Raw genomic sequence first — 20,902 nt, 5'->3', positions numbered from 1 at the left:
TCGGGCCCAAATGTATATAATTATTGTATCACCATTTGGGTATCAAGTATATGGGAATTATTTACAGGTAAAACTTAGTCTTCCGCTGATCTGATGAATTGATGTTAGTGTGTGTATGTTGTGGTGGAATACAATATCTGATGATCCTGGCAGGTTTGGGTTAACCGGTGTTAACTCGGTCACCGCTCCGGTTCAGGGTGAACGGGGTGTGACACTGAGCTCCAAGGTAGAGGCAGTAGATGTTGCTTTGGATGGCTAGGCAGAGTGTCTAGAAATTCCATCTGAATACAAACCTCTTATTTATCGGTCACGGGCTCAACAACAACACAATGTGGCTTCTACTTCTAGTTGTCCACGACAATCTCGACAGTAGACTTGAGCTTTAGTGACTATTCTACTCCTTTTAGTTACTAACAAACTTACAATAGTTGTTTGAAAGGTATTAGAGTTGTATTTTTTACTTTTAGTTATTGTTAACTAATCGGATGTATTTTTCCCCATTTTGTACTTACAAGGTTTCTCTTTCTTTCTCTTTCTCTCCCTCCTCTAATACTTCTGTCTTTACTGTTTTAAGGTTTCCTCTATAAAGGTTTCCTCTCCTTACACTACATAATGTAAATATTTTTGTTAATAACTTTATATAATGAAGTTCTATTGAATTTTTTACTTGCTTCTTGTCTTTTCTTTCTCTAATCTCTTTATCGTTGTCACTTATATGTGCATCTTCTCTGTTCACTTTTATTATTTTACCTATTGATCACCACATACCTAAAGTTTCAAGGTTAGGTTAGGTTACCATGGTAGATCCTGCTTTGATACCACATTGTCACACCCTGCCCTCCATATGGCACCGGTATGTGACACTAGAATTTTCAATCTAGTCAGCCAGCTAATACCAAGGATCACTGATGCAGTGTAGTATCCATACCCATCTCTTTCCCAATAACTAAATTAGAGTGTGCATATAAAATCCATAAGAAACATAAGTTATGTGTGGTGAACATCTAAATGTGATATATAAAATATTATAGGGTCACAAATATTGAATCCATAAGTTACAAATAATAACATAATCCTTACAACAATTACTAATTACAATAATCTAGACCAGTAAGATTTTCCATCTTGCTAGACAGTATCTTGCGTACACCGCTTCACTTTGCAATGATCACTTGTTCCTTAGCCTTGATTCCGTCATCTAGAAATAGATATCAACGAGGGGTGAGCACGTCATGCTCAGTGAGGGGGTGGGGCATGCAAGTACACACATACAAGTCAAGAATGCAACACAGGCTCACAATATCAAGCCACATACTCTATATTCAAAAATCCACATGATTCATTTATTTATCTATTCCATTCTAATAACTAAGTCTCAACCTATGGGTACAATTGCTATAAGCAACGTAGATGGCATTCCCTACTCTATACGTTGGGCCTCAAGAATATAAGTTCATTGCATGTAGGAGCCAGCTAGTCCCAGTCAGAGCCTTGGTCCCCCATGTGTTCGACAACCATACGTATAGTATGTCGTACCATGTTGTGCCCTCTCCAAATATAGTACATTGTACCAGGGCATAGTAGTCCTACAAGACATACCGCCAAGTGGGATTATCCAATACCTCACCCCTATTGGCAAGGGGTTATAGCACTAGGGATGTGAGCCTAACCATATGCAATCTACATGCATCCATAGCATCCATGCATACAACTATGGCCATAGCTGTAAGACTGACCTCTGAGCCCACGGTACCGGACAGAACCTCAACCACACTGTGCCACTGACTGTTAATATTACATCCATCTCCACATACATATATACGCAGTCTTAGCTGTAAAACTAACCTCTGAGCCCACGGTACCGAATAGAAACTTGACCACACCATGCCACAGACCATCAATATTACATCCAATACCACACAACTATTATACTAGGCATTCACAAAACCACGATCACCTCTATATCGGTAAAACATGCATCATGTGAAATTATATAATTTATATAAAATACAATCATAACATAACAGTCATCACATATCACATGAGCATGCAAAATTGAAAAGATAGAAACATTCCATAAAAGAAATCAAGTACCCACTCACCTGAAATTCCCAACTTTGGTGTTTTTCACTAAATTTTCGTTCTCGCGTATCCTCACCAGGTGTACATATCAAGTTCCTAATTGTCAAGTTACATGTAAGTCAATTTACTGATACAGTTAGCCCTTTATCTCACTTTTCTAGCCAAAGCTCTGTCGAAGTATTAGTCCAGGAACCAGCCTTCCCTAGCCAAAGCTCTATCGATGTTCTGCTGAAGAACTAGCTCGCAATTCACACTGCCCTAGTCGAACCTCTACCCAAATACCCGAAATATCACCACAGTCAGCATCTCTAAAGAAAAGAAGCTGGAGGTCAAAGCCACCTTCCCCTGAGCTGGGAGAATCCACGAGAAGGTCCATATTTATTTCAGTAAGGGATCCACCCCTCTTGACCCAAAACAGGGGTCAAGTTCAAGTATATTCATTCACTCAAGCTAGCATGGACTTTTTATTTATTTTGTGGTAGTGTATATATATAAATAATTTAATCATGCATGTGGTATAGAAATAACCGTGGAAAATGTTCGTTCTTAAGTATCTAGTAGGAAGATTGGTTGAACTGGGTAGAATGGGTGCCTAACACTTTCCCAATTCTACAACCTGACATGTATCCTATTCTCTAGACCCGACCAACTTCTGGGCCCTTTTCTTAGGAATTGGGCCCACCTCCTGGTCTTAGGCCCTTAATCCTAGGTGGTGACTCCAAACTCTTTTTGCATGATCCCTATCCCCCACATTGGACCATCATCAACACCCACATTAGAAGAATATACCTCCGAACCGATCCCCAAGAGGACAGGAGACCTATGAAGTAGGCATCCATGTATCTCCAAGCGACGATGAGACAGTGCAGGGCCTGCAGGTGCCCAAAAAAATAGAAGGACAACAGCCGACCTTCGGCCGCCATCCTCACAGTGGCGACTACATTGGGACTTATTGTCAAGCATCCAAAACTAGATGCTACCTTTAAATGCAAGAACATTTTCCACCACACTAGTTTGATGACATGTTTTGCTGGCCCATGTTTGTAAATGTATGTGCTAACCACATCATGCATCATGTTCGAAGTGAAATCATTTGATTTTAATTATATGTTCATACATATTCGTCCAAAATTATATTCTCTTTGGCTGAAAAGTGGGTGATGATTTTTTATGATTTTTATCACATCATCTCTTGAAAATTTTGATTTTGATCCAAAGAAAGCAGGTCAAAATCCTCTAGTGGAGCAAATCGGGTGGAGACAGGCAATGACACCTTCGATGCTCGACACCTGTCCTAGGACAGGTGGATGGTGGGATTGCATTCTCAGACGATTTCTCGGATTTGTTCCATGTAACCCTTTGAGGCAAAACGGGTCGATAGGATTTCTCCCAAACCTACCATCCCAGTGTGTTCTCTCCTTTGTTGAATGAATCAAGTTCTGGAAGGGAAAGCAAAGGAACTAGAGTTTTCATTCCCAGGTCATCTTTTCCCAGAAGGAAGAACAGACAGGGAAGATATACTTCATTTAACTGCAATCCTACAAACAGTACTCTATTGAATCAAAAGGAGCTCCTCATCTAACCTCTAGGAATGATGCATCTTGTGATTCTTTTTACTCTAAGAAGAGTTGAAGAAAAGAAGACTCCAAGGAGTTGTATACTTAAGCAAATTCCACTAATTGCATTATGTTCTAATAGGCTAAGGCTTGCTCTCCATGGTGTTTCTGAGCATTAAAATAGATTGGTTTCTGTATGGATTTGGGTAGGGAGTATGGTTTTTTTTTTTTTTTTTTTTTTTGTTTTTTGTTTGTAATTATACAAAAAAAAAAAAAAATTAAAATATTTACCATATGATATGAGTAAATGGAAAGATAAATTGTGTAGGAATAATTGGACAAGTTAACGTAATTATTTGAAAAGTTAATGTCATTATTTCTTCATAAGAAAGAAAAAATTAATTTTAAATTATGACATTGAAAGTGGTAAAGTTTATTTGGAATTTTAAATGACATTACCACATGGAAAAATGTTATTGAAGGACTTGAAATATATATATATATATATTTTTTTTAAGTTGAAACTTGAGAAGACTTGTTGTAAGTTGAAATTTGAAAAGTTATTTTTGAAAATTGAATAGTCTTTTGATTACCATATGTATTTATTATTTCTTGTGTGACTTGATGACAAGCCAAATATATGTTTTTGGCTTATGACTAGCCACATCTTTTATTGGCTCAATAAGCTATTATAAGTCTAGCCATTTATTGTGAAGAATTATTTAATCATGCTAAATTTCATTGGCTATATATGAAATATTTTTAGACATTTCTTATTGGACTTTGCTTAATGCATTTGGGTAAATTTTGTATTCTATCAAATCAAATTAAATTAGTGTGTGGAATTTTATTCAATATTAATTTTATTAAAATTTGATTATGAAATATGCTCCAATGTTGCATTTACCCAATCTTACTGATTTCAGTGGGAGTATGGGTTTGGACATTTGGAGTTGATAATTTTTGGGATGTCGTATTCATTATTCCAATGCCTAGAAATGATGACACTCATCTATTAATCACATGGATAAGATAGGATTGTGGATAGGCATATGGACCCCGTGTGTCGACTCCCATCAGATAAGACACGGTTGATCTTTGATAAGTTAAATTATTTCCTACGCCCATCGGATACGGAAAGGGTTTGAAATATCATTGGATCGGTAATTCAATTGTTATTTGTGGTCCTTGATTAATTGAATTCTTCCCTACGCATATCGTATATGAGGAAGGTTTGGGGTATCATAGGACTATTTTATTTTTCCACTTTTTGTCCAATATTTTTATTTTCGTGTGAATTGTATTGGACCTTAGTCTCCAAACTTATTATGCATATTGTATGGTTATAATAGATGGCCGATTTATCTAGCTCTTTGAACATGTCTAATATCATGAAAAGTTACATTTTTAATGGACCTAATTATGCTGATGCATAAAATAGATTTATTTATTGAGTTTCATAATTATTCTTTTTATACTAAAGAGAATTGTCCTCTAGTACCTGTTCTGTATTCTATCAAATCTGTTAAGGCTACTTATAAGATGTGGACAGAGGCTGATAATAAGATGAAATATTTGATGTTGGGGTATATGATTGATTCTCTTATAGATGGTGATATGAATAACTCCTTTGTCAAGTTTATTTTAGATAATCTAAAATTAAAATTTGGTAAGAAATCAAGCCAAAACATTGAAGGCTTGTGGAAAAAGTTCATAAGAACTAAATTACCAAAGGGAGGAGATACTAGAGAGCATATGAAAAATATGATTTCTAGTTCTGATGAGTTAGTTCTTCAAGGTAAACTAGTTGATGAAAAAACAAAAATGTCTATTATTTTATCCTCTTTGCTTGATTCTTATGAAACTGGAAGGTAAATATATTTTATTTATAGTCTGCATTGGATTGTATGACCTCCTGCCCAAGGTCACTGGTCACGAAGATGATAAACTTACAAAGACGAATTTTACTGTCAATGCTATAGAACAGAAATAAAAAAAAAAAAAAAAAAAAAAACCACTAATGTAAAGAAATATCAAAAGAAGAAAAATTTCAACAATAAGAAAAACAAGATCGACCGAAGCAAAAGAGAACTAGTGTGAAACAAGATGTTGAATTTAATGTCACACCCTTCCCCAATTATGGCTAAGGTATGCGGCACTGGATTCTCAACAGTAACCAAAATCCACCTTACAAGTCAACTACTTAATCAGAGTACGCATATAGGATCCATAAACACATAAAAAATTGTGGTAACCAGATATTGTGACACCAGATATTATAATTAAAAATCCATAAATGAATTCACAAGTAAGATGAATATTTATAATCTTACAACCAATTGTGCAATAACACATCCTGTACAACATTAACTTAGTCATCTGCCCCTGCAAGTGTCTAGCAATTACACCTGCATATCCGAACTGTCTCTACCTTACCAAAGCTCTAGTTCCAGTATCTAAAATGAAGATATCAACGGGGGTGAGCTATATAGCTCAGTGAGGGGTGAGCATGCAAGCACACACATACATATCATGAATGCCAACACAAGCTCATAATATCATATTCCATATGCAAGATCCACAAGATTCATTTATTAGTCTATTTTTCATTCTAATTATTAAGTCTCAATGTATAAGTGCTATAAGCAACGTAGGTGGCATTCCCTACCCTGTACGTTTGGCCTTAGGAATATAAGCTTGTTGCAAGTAGGAGTCAGCCAGTCCCGGTTAGAGCCTCAGTCCCCCAGCTAACACCTAAATAGTAACCCCCGACATATGGTCTAGGCCAGAGCCTCGGTCCCCCATGCTTTGACAGTCATGCGTTCAGTATGTCGTACTATGTTGTACCCTCTCAGAATATAGTACTTCATATCCAGGCGTAGTAGTCTTTTGCGGCCTACCACCAAGTGGGATTAGCCAATACCTTACCCCCTATTGGCAAAGGGTTATAGCACTAGGGATGTGAACCTAACCATATGCATCTACATGCATCCAATATAACCATAGTATTCATCACAAGCACTGTGACCATAGATGTAAGACTGATCTTTGAGCTTATGGTACTGGACGAAACCTCGGCCACACCGTGCCACAGACTATCAACATTGCATCCATTTCTACACACATAATTCCATGATTCTAGCTATGACACTGACCTCAAAGTCCACGGTACTGGATAGAACCTCAGCCATACCATGCCACTGACCATCAATATTACATCCATTCTCACACAAAAAGCATACTACTCATCCACAAAACTTCGATCACATCCAAGTCGGTAAAACATGCATCATGTGAAAATATATATAATTTTATACAAATTAAATCCATAACACAAGTTTCATCACATTTCCACAAGTGCAGAAAAAAGTAAAACATACAAGAAACACTCCGTAAAACAAACCAAACACCCACTCACCTGATTTCTCAAATCTGGTGGTTGTCAATGAATTCCCGATCATGCTTATCCTCACCAGGTACATTACAAGTTCCTAAGTAACCATTTCACATTTAAGTTAAATTTTATTGTTATTAATCTTTCACAAATTTTGCTTCTCAAACCTCAATTGGATTTGTATTCCAAAATCATTACTCTGATGATAAGAAGCACACTAGCCTTAGGTTAGTATTTCTCCCCAATTGACTAGACTAGCATTCCAATTCAACTCCGAGGTGCCTGTATAGGTCATCTATCCAACTCACATAGTCACTGGGCACATTCTTGGTATATTGGATTGGATCCATAGGTAGTTAACTTGTATTTATCCTACTGACGATGTCTGCACTGCCCTTAATTCATGAATGTACTGGGATAGGGTTCCAAGCATAGGTAGGGACAATATTGTCAATTCCCAACCCCATACCTTGCATAACATTTTCTTCCACTATTTTAGGTCATAAGTCATATCTTTACATTGTATAAGTCTCACGGGGCAGGTCTAGCCACATACACACAGGCCCTGGTCATTTAACACTAAAATTCCTCCAACAGTCCTATTCTGTTAGGCCCAAACCGGCTGGCCGGTTAGCCTAGCAAACTAGGCTTTTTCAGCCCAACAGCCCTGCCTCTTCTTGGCTTAGTTGTGTCGGGTAGTTCCAGCACCTAATTTACATTGCATCCTCTTCATTTTAAATTTCTACAACTTAGAAACTAATTTCCCAATTCAATTTGGGTCTTTGAGCACTATCTTGGGTCAATTGGGTCTCAATTTTACCCAATTTGCTCCTTGGGAGGGTCAACTAATTTTTTTGTCTATCCCTGGGTACAATTGAAATCATGCGGGGATCAATCCCACCTCCAATTACAATTAATTTCACTTTATTGGAGAAAACCCTATGGTTTAGGCTTTCTGGGACAAACCCTCGGTCAATTGGGTTCCAAATGGTTCAGAAATTTGGGGCTTTTGCTGTGGGAGACTATCCAGGGTTCCCACAGGTAGATCTCCTCACTCAATTTCCATTTTAAACCTAACCCTACCCTAGTCGAATCCTACTCTAGCTCAATTCACTAGAATGGGTTAGGGTTCTACATTCCCAGTGTTCCTAGGGTATGCAATCATCTCCACCAACAGTTATGAAGCTTTGGATTCACTTCTCAATTGTAGCAGCACCATAGCAGAACTTGGAGGTGCATGACAGCAGTAACATCAACACCACTATCAGCTTTAGGGGAGGGCCGGAGCCTCCTGGCAGCAGACTTGCAGCTCTTTCCCTTTCCTTCTTTCCTTCTCTTCTTCTTTTTTCCTTCTTTTCTTCTCTATTCTTTTTTGTTCATAGCAGAAAAAAGGAGAGAACGTAGTCGACTCTCCCCCCTTTTATAGGCTAAATAGACCTTGACAAAATACTTTTCACAAAAACCCATTTTCCTAAGTATTAAATAACTAATTGTAGGGTAATGAGTTTGATATGAAATTTGTTACATTACAACCCTCTATCCCTACACATGGTAGAGAATGGGTGGAATGACTCCTCAGAGTAGTGGGGCCCACAAAGGAAAAATACCAAATCTGGGCATTCTGCCAGCCAAACCAACTGGCCAGTTTGCCAGAGACTCTCTTACCGGTTAGCCCCTTTTTGCTTCCTTGTTGTCCTGCCTTCTACCTATGATATCCTATCATATGTGGGACATTCCCAACACCTAAAATCAACCAATTCTCCCACATTTCCATCACTTTCACTTGTCCCCCCATCCTCATCATTATCTTTTAGCTTCTGGCTATAATTCACTACCACCTCCAAGACTAAGGGAGTTCTAAATTTAAGGTGTTACATTTAAATCAAAGCAAATTTTTTATTATTTTATAAGAAGCCTGAACATAAGAAGTTTCAATGTTACTCCTTAAAGTCTCCAGAAAAACCTCAAGGGGTTCAAGCAACTAAGGAGAATAAGTGATAGTACCAACTTCATCTACATGGGAAATAATGACAAGGCGTAGATTGAAGGAGTTGGAGTTTTTGAATTAAATTTGAATGATGAGACATTTTTTGATCTAGTTGATGTTTGTATGCTCCAAGTCTTAGCAGGAATTTGTTATCGGTTTCAATGTTGAAAAAACTTGGATATGAGTTTTATTTTTATAATGAGAGATGGGACATCTACATGGAAAATGATGACAAGGTGTAAATTGAAAGAGTTGGAGTTTTTTAATTAAAGTTGAATGATGGGACATTTTTTGATCCAGTTGACTATTTGTATGTTCCTAGTTTTAGAAGAAATTTGTTATATGTTTCAATGTTGGAAAAAACTTGGATATATATTTTATTTTGGTAATGAATAGAGATGGTGAAGTTGTGTTGCATGATTTTAAAAACAACAATATGTATCAAGTGCAAGTGTGTGTTAATGTTATATGTGATGTGGATGTTGCTATGAAAGAAAATGCTACTTTTCTTTAGTATTTGAGACTAGGGCACGTCAATGTAGATAGAATTATCAAATTAATTAAGTCTGGCATATTAAATGGAATAAATCTAGAAAAGTTCCCAACATGTGAAAGTTATATTTCTGAAAAAATGGCTAAAAATCTTATACAAAAAATGAAATATGCTCCCATGTTTTGGAAAAGGTACATATTGTATATGAACTTATGAATATATATATATATATATATATATTTGGTAATGTGAACTTATGAATATTAGTGCAAGAGGAGGCTTTCAATATTTTATTACTTTCATTGATGACTTCTCTAGACTGGATTTTGTATATCTAATGAAATATAAATCTGAAGTCCTAAAATTTTTTAAAACATTTCGACTTGACGTTTAGAAGTCGAATGGGCAAGTGATTATATCACTTAATCCAAATAGAGGTGGAGAGTATCTATCTAGTGATATTGAAATGTATTGTCTTGAAAATAGTATAAAACATTTTCATACTCCACCTCACACTTTTGAGGCTAATGGTATTGGCAAAAGAGAGAATCGAATTCTACTTGATATGGTTCGATTAATGATGGCCAAAGCCAATTTGCCAGCTTCTTTCTGAGGAGAGGCTTTGTATGCAGCTATGTATATACTTAACATAGTTTCCACCGAAGTAGTGGATTCAAATCCTTATGAGGTGTTTTATGGTAAGCTAGCAAGTATTGCTCATATTCGAGTATGCAGATGTATTGCACATGTTTTAATTCCTGATTCAGACAAGAATAAGTCATCTCCTGCAAAATCTTTTATATAGGTTGGATCTATATCTCTAAAAGGTATGTCAATTTTATTATATTTGATTACTCATTCATTCTTATGATTTTCCTTTTTCTTGAATTTGAATCATATGATTCTTTAAGGGCTCTCTTTTTCCAATAAATACACCTTAATCTAAAAAATCCTTTCATTACCCCTTCAACCAGATGATTCCCAATAATAATAATATATATATTTTTTTATTGGTTTTGAACTTTGACTGCAAAGAAAAATTACATAGGTGTAGTTGAAGACCGTCAACATCCTCGATGAGAGTGGGCGATTCCGCGCCGTATACAAGGAGTGGTGTTCAAGAAGGTTAATCTCAGAGCCATTTAATGCCGAGTTCAACCTTTTCTTTTCTGGTAAACAATGCCGAGTTCAAGTCGACGCACTTGATTATTTCGCTATTTTAGCATATGGCACTTTTAAAGGAATTTCGAGCAGAAAATAAAGCAAAAAACACCAACTGGTTGTTTAACTGTTTTATAGTATTATTTGGATACAAAATTGGACCACACTGTAAAATTTTCTGTTCATTCTTCTTTCTTCCGCCTATGCCTATTGTCACCCAATTAAGTGATCAATTCTTGACAAGGTTTTAAAACTCAGGATCGATCTCAACTTGGTTTTACCTCAATTTCATTATTCTTTTTCTTTTCTTTTTTTCTTTTTTTAAATGATATTTGGACCATTTTACTCAAATAACTTATCAATAGATCGTTCTCAGCCCATACCAGCTCGGGGCGGTCCTGAATCCAGACCGATCCCTTGGCAATCGGACCTTTGTTATAAGATAGTAGAAATTCATAGACCAACCAAAAAGGTATTTCCAGTCTCTTACGATATTTCCACGAAGCATATCCCATGGACTAAGTAGTAAGCATACGGCATAACTAATGGTCAAAGTAATAACTGAAAGTCAAAATAACAACAGGACACACATGACTTCTAGGGTCTGACTCTTGGTGGACCATAACAGATTAGCTACCTAATTTCTTTGGGAGCTCATTGAGGCTGCTAGAAGAGACAGATCGATTTGTTTTGCTGGTATTTAAGTTTAAGAAACAAATTGATGATCCATATGAAGTAGTGAATTCTTGAAACGATTCTATCCATTTCTCCAGCTGGGTAGGGATCAAATATGGCCATCATCATCAACGAGGAGTTACCAGCTTGAATTGCACATGTGCAGTTGAAGACCATCCACTTCCTCAATGAGAGTGGAGTACAAGGAGATTAAGGAAGAAAATAAAGCAAAAATACCAACTGGTTGTTTAACGAACGCAATAACTAATGGTGTCGTTATACTGCAATTGCAGCAGCTACCATGCACTGCTGCTGCCTCAGGCATGATTAGGAGTACAGTACATATTAAATGCAAAAATAAAAAAGAAGAAAAAGGAGGAAGGGTAGAAGTCTCTTCAGAGACATAATAAGCTTGGAACAATATATAGAATATTAGCATGGCCCTGCACAAGGATGACGTGCACAAGCTGGAAGGAAAAAAACGGTAGGGAAGAAAGTTCACTTTTAATACCTGAACATGCACAGCCCTTCTTGTGCCATGGTTTTAAGTATCGGTATCGACTGAAACCAATCCCCATTCCCTATCCGATTCAGATCGGTTACTCATATTGTTTCAGGGGTAAAACAGTAAAAAAATTGTACTCTAAAAAAAAAAAAAAAAAGACCAAATCGACTGATGCTGACCCGGATACCAATACCATCCCCTAAATCCATGCTTGTGACAAAAGTCACCTGAGAAGTTCATCACTGATGGATCGTATCACACAATCTGGAATCCAAAACTAAAAGTCCAGCAGGGGGAAATGAAACTGAAACTGTTCTTGTTAGTGGATGATGTAAGCAATATATCGTACAAATCCTCCCAGAGAGGCCAAAACAACTTTTAGCCTTTCTATGGTGGAGGGACGTTTCATCTCCAGAGGGTGGTGGATGCAATGAATCCTTTTCTTCTTGTTTCCCCCACCCAAGCTCCCTAACAATCTATCTTAGCAAGAGAATACATTACCATCTATTCTACATATCAGTAACGAGTTATTGCTATCATACCCCACAGGATGGGAATTCACTGTTAGTCATCCATCTTCATCATAATCTTCTTCATCCTCCTCTAACCTTCTGTTGAGCTGTGCCAACTGAAGAGGGTCAATGGCCATCTTGTCTATTTCGGATTGCGACCAGCCTGGATATTCCTCATGCTTCATTTCAGGAGGTTCTGTCGATGAGGCAGGGGCTACTGCTGCAGCCGCCGCTGCCGCTGCCGCTGCCGCTGCCATAGCTGCCATGTCCCCATTCTCATCCAAGTTCACATTTAGATCAAAGTTTCGTAATGCTGAACTCACACTACTACTACCAATCATGATGTTCTCCTTCGATTCTTTAGCCTCAGTCCCATTTTCCAGCCCTTCAAGGTTAGCATTCTGCTTGTCATTGTGTGGAGGAAAAATGTCAGGATCATCTTCACACTTATCCAAATGGGCACTCTCCCTCTCTATTGTTAACCTGCCTCGACCACGACCCCTTCCTCGGCCACGTCCTCTCCCCCTCCCACTGCTACTGGGGGGGCCCATATCATGCTGCAATACAAACACTCCCATCTTTTTAAGACAACATTCAGAAGATGAAAAAGAAATTTTTTGGTCCTAAGTAATTAAACAGCGCTTGAGTAGAAAATTATGGACGCAAAGGCCCTACCGTCCTGCTCCTCTTTGACTCTTCATCACTATCATTATCATCATCATCCACAACTTTCCTGAAAAACAAATTTAAACATTTCAACCAAGCTACATACTTGCATTCATATCTACCCTGACAAAAGTAAATAGCAAGAGCCAAAATTTACTAACCTTCTCTTGGTAACAGGTCTATCATCACCAGCTGCATCAGATCCACCTAGATCTGGAACCTTGCCGACAATTTCCCTCAGGAAATCAAATACATTAAAGCTCTGTACACACTGCTTTCTGAAAATCAGGAGGGAAGCCTAGTTAGTTCAACCTCAGAAATTAAATTAGAAGGTTACATAAAGTTCAATATAGCACCCAACTTCCAAGTTCAAAAACAAGATGAAAATGGAAAACAACAAATCTTACAAAAACAAATTCCTTAACAAGCCTTCCCATCAACTCCCTTCCCACCCTCCTCTACCCAACAAACAAAACGACAGAAAAATAATAATAATAATATGAAAAAAGTAACATAATTCTGTAGTTTCAGAGGGCCTTTGGTTAGCTAAGCTCCTAAGTTAAATTGAAAGGGAAAGTCATTCACCTTGGCATGTTCAAGCACAATAACAAAAAGGAAGGACTCCCCCTTTTCTACAAGAAAAGTTTCTTTTAGCAGGCCCCGTTTTAAAATTTAAAAAAGATCATAACAACAATAAAGGAGGGGGGGGGGGAGGAGGGAGAAGTTAATAAATGGACTAAAACCATAGGCAGAACATAAATATGATTTTATCAAAATAGACATCAAAATCAAAATTGAAGTTCAGGTCTAACTTGTTAGAGGGGGTTATAGAACAACTTTTGGCCAAAGCTGGACTAAATTTCACAGGGCAAGGGTATATATATATATATATATGAGTCACAAGGTTATAGTGTTTTGCCTCGACAAAGAACAATAACAGAATACATTAAAAAGCTTTACTTACAAATGCAAAGAATTCATGGTCTTTGCTCCCCTTTGAAGTGTTATATCATATGTCCGATCACAGAGATCTTGCAGAAAGAGTTCCAATGCTTTAGCTGCAACATCATCCGCGAAGAGCATTAAATTTCATAAATCAATAATAGGACCCTAAATATAATTTGCACCATTTTCTTCTTTTATATGGGAAAACTGGACCTCATGGCTTGGATGCAGGACATCACCATTAAGGAGATTGGGTTTGACCCCGGCTGCAATTCTTTGGTAAACGAAAACAGATTACCCAAAAAAAAGAGGAAGAAGAAATAGAAGACGAATAAGAACCAAAGCAACGAAAAAATGTGAGAAATATGAACAATCTCCAATACAAAGGACCTCAGAAATATTCTAAAAACATGGATTCTGAATGTTGCAGTACATTGTACTTACAAACTAAAAGAGGCACAGCCATTGCAATCTTTCCCACATCTTCATCTGCTTGCATAATCTTTTTAATCCGAGACTGCCATAAAGAACATTCCTATTTAATAACATGGCTAAATTTTTTAAAATTTACAGAATTTAATTAAAAGTTCTAAAACCTTAATATGGCATGCGGAGAACAGAAATTATCAGTATTTTCTGATCCCTCCATTACATCTTACAAAAAATGGTAGAGTAGCTTTGACGGGGTAAAAACACAGAAAGAGGACAAAGAGGGAAGGCAGACAAAGAAAAGGTAGAATTATAAGAGATGCAAAACAACATTGCCTGATCAAAATATGAGGCAACTCTCCAGCTAAGGCTGCCACATTTCCTGGGAAGATTAGAGAGCACACAAGTAGTTAACATTTCCAAACTACTGAAGTGGCACTAAGAGCACATATTAAACACAGGTGTTACATTCAATCTAGATCTCATTACCTTGTTTTGTTCCCTAGTAATTATAATCCAAATTAAAAGACAAAGAGCTCACATCTCCTCATTCAGTATTGAGCTCATTTATCTTTAATTGTTAATTATTTATTTAAATTTTGAGTTTGATGATTAACAGAATTCAGATAACTCATAACCGAGATTTCAGGGATACAGACAATCGTTGTCAAGATCACCGGGTTGGGATCAGAATCGGTTAATGCAGATCCCGACTGATCATGAAAAGGATTCGTCAGGACCAATCTGCCCCCTATTTACTTAGTAGCATCTTACCCAATGATGGAACAGAATTTTTTGACAGGAACCTAATGATGAAAGAACAATAGGGATCTTGATCCAAAAAAAAAAAAAAACATTTTGTAGAATAGCTAAGTACTTAATAGAAGGGTAGAAATTACAAAAATCTTTTGATTCGGTGGAAACTATTCAATCACAATATATTAAGCTGCAAAGAACCCCAAACATGGACAATATAATTGTTGATCAAAACCCTTCATTTAACTCATGATGTATAACGAACATAGAGCCATCCCAAACTGATATTCATGCAAAACCAAATCACAGAGTAGCTATCAAATAAGAAAAAATAGCCTCTATTCATTTTAGAGCACTTAACAACACGAACTGAAACTATCTTTAGAGCACTTAACGCAGACTCAAACTATCTGTGATGCGGATCCAGGTTCCAAAACCAGAATCGGACCAGTTATGGGCCCATCCAGATAGCATAGAGCAAATTACAAGGAAGCAGTGGAAAATCTGTCAATAACCTCAAGTTTCCAAGAAGGATGGTAAATTTTGCAATAAACAGATTCTAAAGGGGACACAAGGATATAGAAGGGTTTTGATTATTTTCTAGGGGTAAACTAGGAAGGAACAAAAGATAAGGGTAACTTGTAAATAAAGACAACTTTGGGTTTTAATCGAAGAACACTTTCTTCTACTCTTACCCACGATAAACCAGAATCACTCCCAGTGAGATATATTCCTCAACAGGACTCCACACCAAATGAAATTTCAGGGAAAGATTCCCAAGCTTCAGACCTGTTGAATCGATTTGACAAGTAACCAGGATATTACCAGAAAAATAGTATTTAATACCTGAAACTGATCCTGGCGGCAGGTACAGGCTTGGTTTCAATCACAAATCTAATGCTCTTAGTAGAAGATGAGATGGGAAGCAAGGACCCAGGGTTTGGGTAGCCTATGGAAGCGGAACTCTTGACCAAAGTTTCAGTCCAAGTAGATAAAAAACGAGGGAGATCAAACAACTTGATTTGGGCTGCTACTATTGTCCAGAAACAGGGTACAGGTAATGGTAACAGAAAATATAGAACGGGAGAGGAAGAAGAAAGATAGCAAGAGAGAGAGAGAGAGAGAGATCACACAAGAGGGGGAGGGGAAGAAGGTCACAAGACCATGGTTATGCACCTACCCGGCACCATAAACACTCATTCAACCCATTCTTCAAATTTGTCCTATAACTTGGGCTACATGCCTAATTATAATAAGCCAAAATAAAAAACTTCCTAATAAAAATCTAAAACTGAAATTGAAAGTTCTCCTAATTACTTCCTAAACCTAGACTAATAAAATTAGAAACAAAATAAAACTCAAATTTGTAACTCCCTACTTCTCTACAACGACCCAAAAATAAAAGGTTACATATCTTCCCAAATAAAATAACTCAATATTTCCTAAATAAAATAAATCATCAAATATCCTACTGAACCAAAAAAAAAAACCAATTTAGACCCGGTTCGTCTCGATCAAGATTGCTAGAAGGGTCAACCTAGTTCAGCCATGATTCTGCATCAATCTGAAGATACATTTATCATATGATATCATAGTTGTCAATGCACTAGGCAAACCAAGGGTGGTAAAAAATTAAGGCGACGCCAACAAGGCATCTAAGCAACCAAGATGCCTAGGCGACGCTTTAACAACCTTGTATCATAACACACTATCATATCATACTATTATAAAAGTATGAACTCCCTTTTTGTGGTAAATTTTCACCCGACAAAAATACCCTCCACTTTTCGTAAAAATACCCTTAGATTCATTCCTATCTCCCACTCATACAAGTCCCTCCCTCGTTCTCTATAGGCCTCACACATCTCTTTGAGAAGAGAACAGAAACAGCAAATGCCGAATATGGCCATGGGCCTCAATCTCTACTTCTCAAAGTGCAAACGACCAGTGCCAGCTCAATCTCCTCGCATTCCACCCGTTGCAAGTACAGAACAAAGACAACATCAATCCTGATGACTTCAACTCTTGCTACAATCTCACCTCCGACTCAACCTCTAAAGCAGTGAGACGTTCCAGTGACAACTTCTCATTATCAGACTTTGAAAACCTAGTTGAAACCATTGTCCTGATTTTGCCACCATCTTCGCTTCACAACACTTCTCCTCCCCTGGTTCAATTCACCAGCATCCTCCATCAGAATAGACATGAGTACTAATAAGCAAGGAATTCCTATGTGGGCACTCACCAGATCCTTAGATGAATTTCAGGTGACTGATGCAGGAGATGGTTGAGGCACACGAACTGCTAGAAGTGAGGGCTAATTGGGATTACCTTAAGTTGTCCATGCCTCATCTCACTCTCAGCCCTAAGCATACTCACCAATTCATCATTGGCACTATTGCTCATCCACTCCTTAGTCTCATGACGACATTGATTGATGCGGGGGCAAAGGGCACAATGGCCACTTAGCTAGGGGCCACAGTTTAATGAAGAAAGGCTTTTTATTTCTCCATCGAAATGGGCCTTCTCCGGCCCATTATGGGACCACATCGGGAGCTAGCCTTTTAATATATATATTTTTAAGTTGCTAACCTAGTTTGGGTTTTTCCGCTCAAGTGTCCTTCCATTTAAGTTACCTAAGGACTATGTAAGTGTGATTAGATAGGTTTCCTACATAGCTAGGGGCAACAACAACAACTCAGCCTTATCCCAACTCAAAGGGGTCGCGTACATGGATCCTTGCCCTCCAATCAGTTATATTTGAGGTCACACTTGGTATAAGGCCTAAACTATGGATGTCTTTCATCACCACTTCTCCTAGGGTCATTTTAGGCTTGCCACTAGCTCTTTTAGTTCCTTCAATCTGAATCAGATCACTTCTCTATACTAGAGCATCCCAAGGCCTACGTTGAACATGGTCATGCCCTCAAATGACTAATACTTCGATGCCTATGTTTCCACCTGGTGGCATAAGCACACTACTAGTCGAGGCTACACAACCTCCTACACATGGCACACCTATGTTGGTTTTTGCCTAAACACCATTAGACCACCTAGTCCCAAAAAGTAGGTAAAGTACAAAATTAGAGTGCTTGACAAATGAGGAAACTTGGCACCCCCTTCCGGGGGACTTGAGGCCTGGTCTGTCACTAAGGACGCTTCTATAGACTACAATTCGAACGACACAGCCGCCCATTCTCAAGCTGGGCTCTTCTTGGTTGTCGCTGTTACTAGGGGAATCCTCGTAAGTTTCTTCTCATCCACTTATTGATATGCTTAAACTCAGAGGGTAGCCCCACTTGACTTGGGGTCACAGTTGAAATGCCATCGAAAGATGACGGACAATCAGGGTCACCAGAGCCCAATAGGAGCGAAAAGCGCACAAAACATCCGAACAATCGCAAAGTGGCTTAAACCACTGCTCATCATGCTGGGCCCTCTATACCATCACAAAAATGCCACCATGTGCTAGTAAAACTCATGGGATGTTTTTCAGAATTCAGTAAACCTATCAGCAACAAAAGTTGCATTTTAATACTCAATAAAAGCATACTTACTTTTGCAATTATAAATGAATCACACATAGCTTACAGGCATCATCAGGTAACACAGTTTTCATCTATCATTAACTAAAGTGCCAAAACATACTTCCCTCCTGAATTACCAGTTATACTTATAGGCTCTTGTAAAAAAAAAAAAAAAAATACATGAAAAGTAAGCAAACAATGGATCAATTTTAAAAAATTTGCAAGCTTATAACAAGTTACCAGTCAATTAGTGGGAATCGGTCAATAAATAAACCACTAGGAATGATTTATCACATTAGTGATGGAAATATAACAAAATTGAAGAACCACCCCATAAAACGATAATCTAGAAAAATACTCCGGTAGGAAGGAAACATCCAGAAAATACACACAGAACCATTTCATCTGCAAAAATAGATTTTTAACACTAAGATATCCACATGTTAAGTAAATTCTGACAATAGCACACATCTTCTCTGTGACAAATTTCTTAACATAATTAGATGTATCTACAAGTACTGAAAATATCAACATTCAGTACAACCGAAATTTCCTTTATTAAGCCATCTTGAGGTCCAGCAATTGCACTAATGAAAGTATAGATAACCAGAAAACAAACCCCAAGTAATAAGAAGCATCATAACCTATAATGTTAAGCCTCAGAAGATATTGAGTATAACACAAACCACAGAAAATAGGGACAGGAATTTAATCATAGACATGTCATAACAAGCAATAGCTAGCATACTGCTCCTCCAGCAAAGGAATATTGCTGAAGACAAAGAAACACAACTCCTCATAAGCCATTAACTAGTAACGAAGAAGATTATACATTTAAGAGGTCATTACATAGTCACAGACAAATAAATTTTTTTTATTCACACAGCCTAGACTCAACACTACTCACAGGGCAAAGCACTCACATAAATATGAACTCAAGCAACCGACTTACTAGATTTAAGAGGTCAAAGGCTCCAATAAGAAAAACATAGAAAACGTATTCCTTTGGTATTCTCAATAACAACTTCAGCCACTACATAAGGATTTCAACCAAAACAACCTTAACATATCTGCAGCTAACGAGAACAATGAAAACACTAACAAATCCAGCCAAACAAAGAGAAAGCGGGCAGAAGAAAAATCAGTTTTGAACCACTCAACAAGTTAAAACTCGACTGTGAAACACCCAAATCAACATCAGGAAAACAGGGAAGGAAAAAAAAAAAAACCTACCAGAAACCACAATGAAATAACCAAACCTTCCACTTGCCCCCATAAAAGCCCCAACCCTAATCCTAACAAGCAAACAAAACCAACAAAAAAAACCTAAACAGAACATACCCAGATCGCAAATCCCCATCAGAACCCCAAAATCAACATAGGAACCAGTAGAATCAAACCATAAGTAGAAAACAATAAATCAGCACCAATCGAAACAACAAAAAAAAGGGCAAACCCAGAAATCATAGAACACAGCAAAAACAAAAGAAAAGGTAGATTAAACAATTTACACAAAGGGATTACTCACAGCAGGGAAACGAGTATCGAGCTTCTTCCTCATGGCGTCAGATACCAGCCATAGAACAACCACAAACGAAAAAAACCGACTACACACCCAATCAATCTACTCTCTTCTCTCTTATGACCCAGAAACCCACTTCAGATGTGAATACATAAATATTTACAGAGGATATCAGTTCCAAACAGAAAATCGGAAACCTTCAATTCTTCCGTCCCAGTTTACTAGATAGAGATAAATGTGGAAAAATAAAATGAAAAAAAAAAAAGACTCGTCTTCTTTTTTATTTTTTATTTTTTTGGTAGAATGGACTCGTCAGTCGTCCTCTCAAGACGCTATTTTTGGAGCCCAAGAGCCAAAACGAGAACTTCTCCGTTCCAATTTAACGCACAGTATCGTTCTGCCATATTTTTTTTTCTGGTGTAGTGACGTTCGGCCAACTTAACCATGGTTAAAGGTTTTCTCTCATATGGTTTAAATTTAGGTTTATTTGGTTATGGAAACATATCCTCTCAGGTGTGCCCAGTGTACATCTGACGGCCAGGGATGCATTTTATCAAAAAAAAAAAAAAAAAAAAACCTTTAATGAGCACAGGTAGTAATGATTTAAAAGTTAAAACTAAAGGTAAAAGAGTAATTATGTATACCGATATCATACCTATCCCTCTTCCATTTTTATTTATTAGATTGTTTAA

At 37.5% G+C, this 20,902-nt stretch overlaps 1 protein-coding gene and 1 non-coding gene across 4 annotated transcripts; one reads left to right on the top strand and one right to left on the bottom strand.

Moving 5' to 3' along the window:
• The first annotated feature begins 11,737 nt into the window (after positions 1–11,737).
• On the top strand, positions 11,738–11,836 carry LOC122067755. Its single transcript, XR_006136861.1, has one exon. It is a non-coding gene; the product is annotated as a U6 spliceosomal RNA (small nuclear RNA).
• Positions 11,837–12,148: 312 nt separating this feature from the next.
• Positions 12,149–20,600, bottom strand: LOC122067752 (dr1-associated corepressor homolog). 3 transcript variants are annotated; one of them, XM_042631595.1, is made up of 7 exons: positions 20,217–20,600; positions 14,737–14,787; positions 14,421–14,493; positions 13,996–14,089; positions 13,193–13,309; positions 13,041–13,098; positions 12,149–12,922 (listed from the first exon to the last, which is right to left on the bottom strand). In XM_042631595.1, exons 3-7 carry the CDS (start codon positions 14,473–14,475, stop codon positions 12,422–12,424), a joined length of 825 nt encoding a protein of 274 aa, XP_042487529.1. In that variant the 5' UTR covers positions 14,476–14,493; positions 14,737–14,787; positions 20,217–20,600; the 3' UTR covers positions 12,149–12,421. The 3 variants fall into 3 exon arrangements, with proteins under 3 accessions (XP_042487529.1, XP_042487528.1, XP_042487527.1); XM_042631594.1 differs by having other exon boundaries at positions 14,742–14,787; positions 20,217–20,599; XM_042631593.1 differs by lacking the exon at positions 14,737–14,787 and having other exon boundaries at positions 20,217–20,599.
• Positions 20,601–20,902: the final 302 nt, after the last annotated feature.

This window comes from Macadamia integrifolia, unplaced genomic scaffold (assembly GCF_013358625.1).
Source record: "Macadamia integrifolia cultivar HAES 741 unplaced genomic scaffold, SCU_Mint_v3 scaffold31, whole genome shotgun sequence".
In the NCBI taxonomy this organism is placed as follows: domain Eukaryota; kingdom Viridiplantae; phylum Streptophyta; class Magnoliopsida; order Proteales; family Proteaceae; genus Macadamia; species Macadamia integrifolia.
The sequence above is the reverse complement of the archived record's forward strand: the minus strand, read 5'-3'. Positions and strand labels throughout refer to the sequence as shown.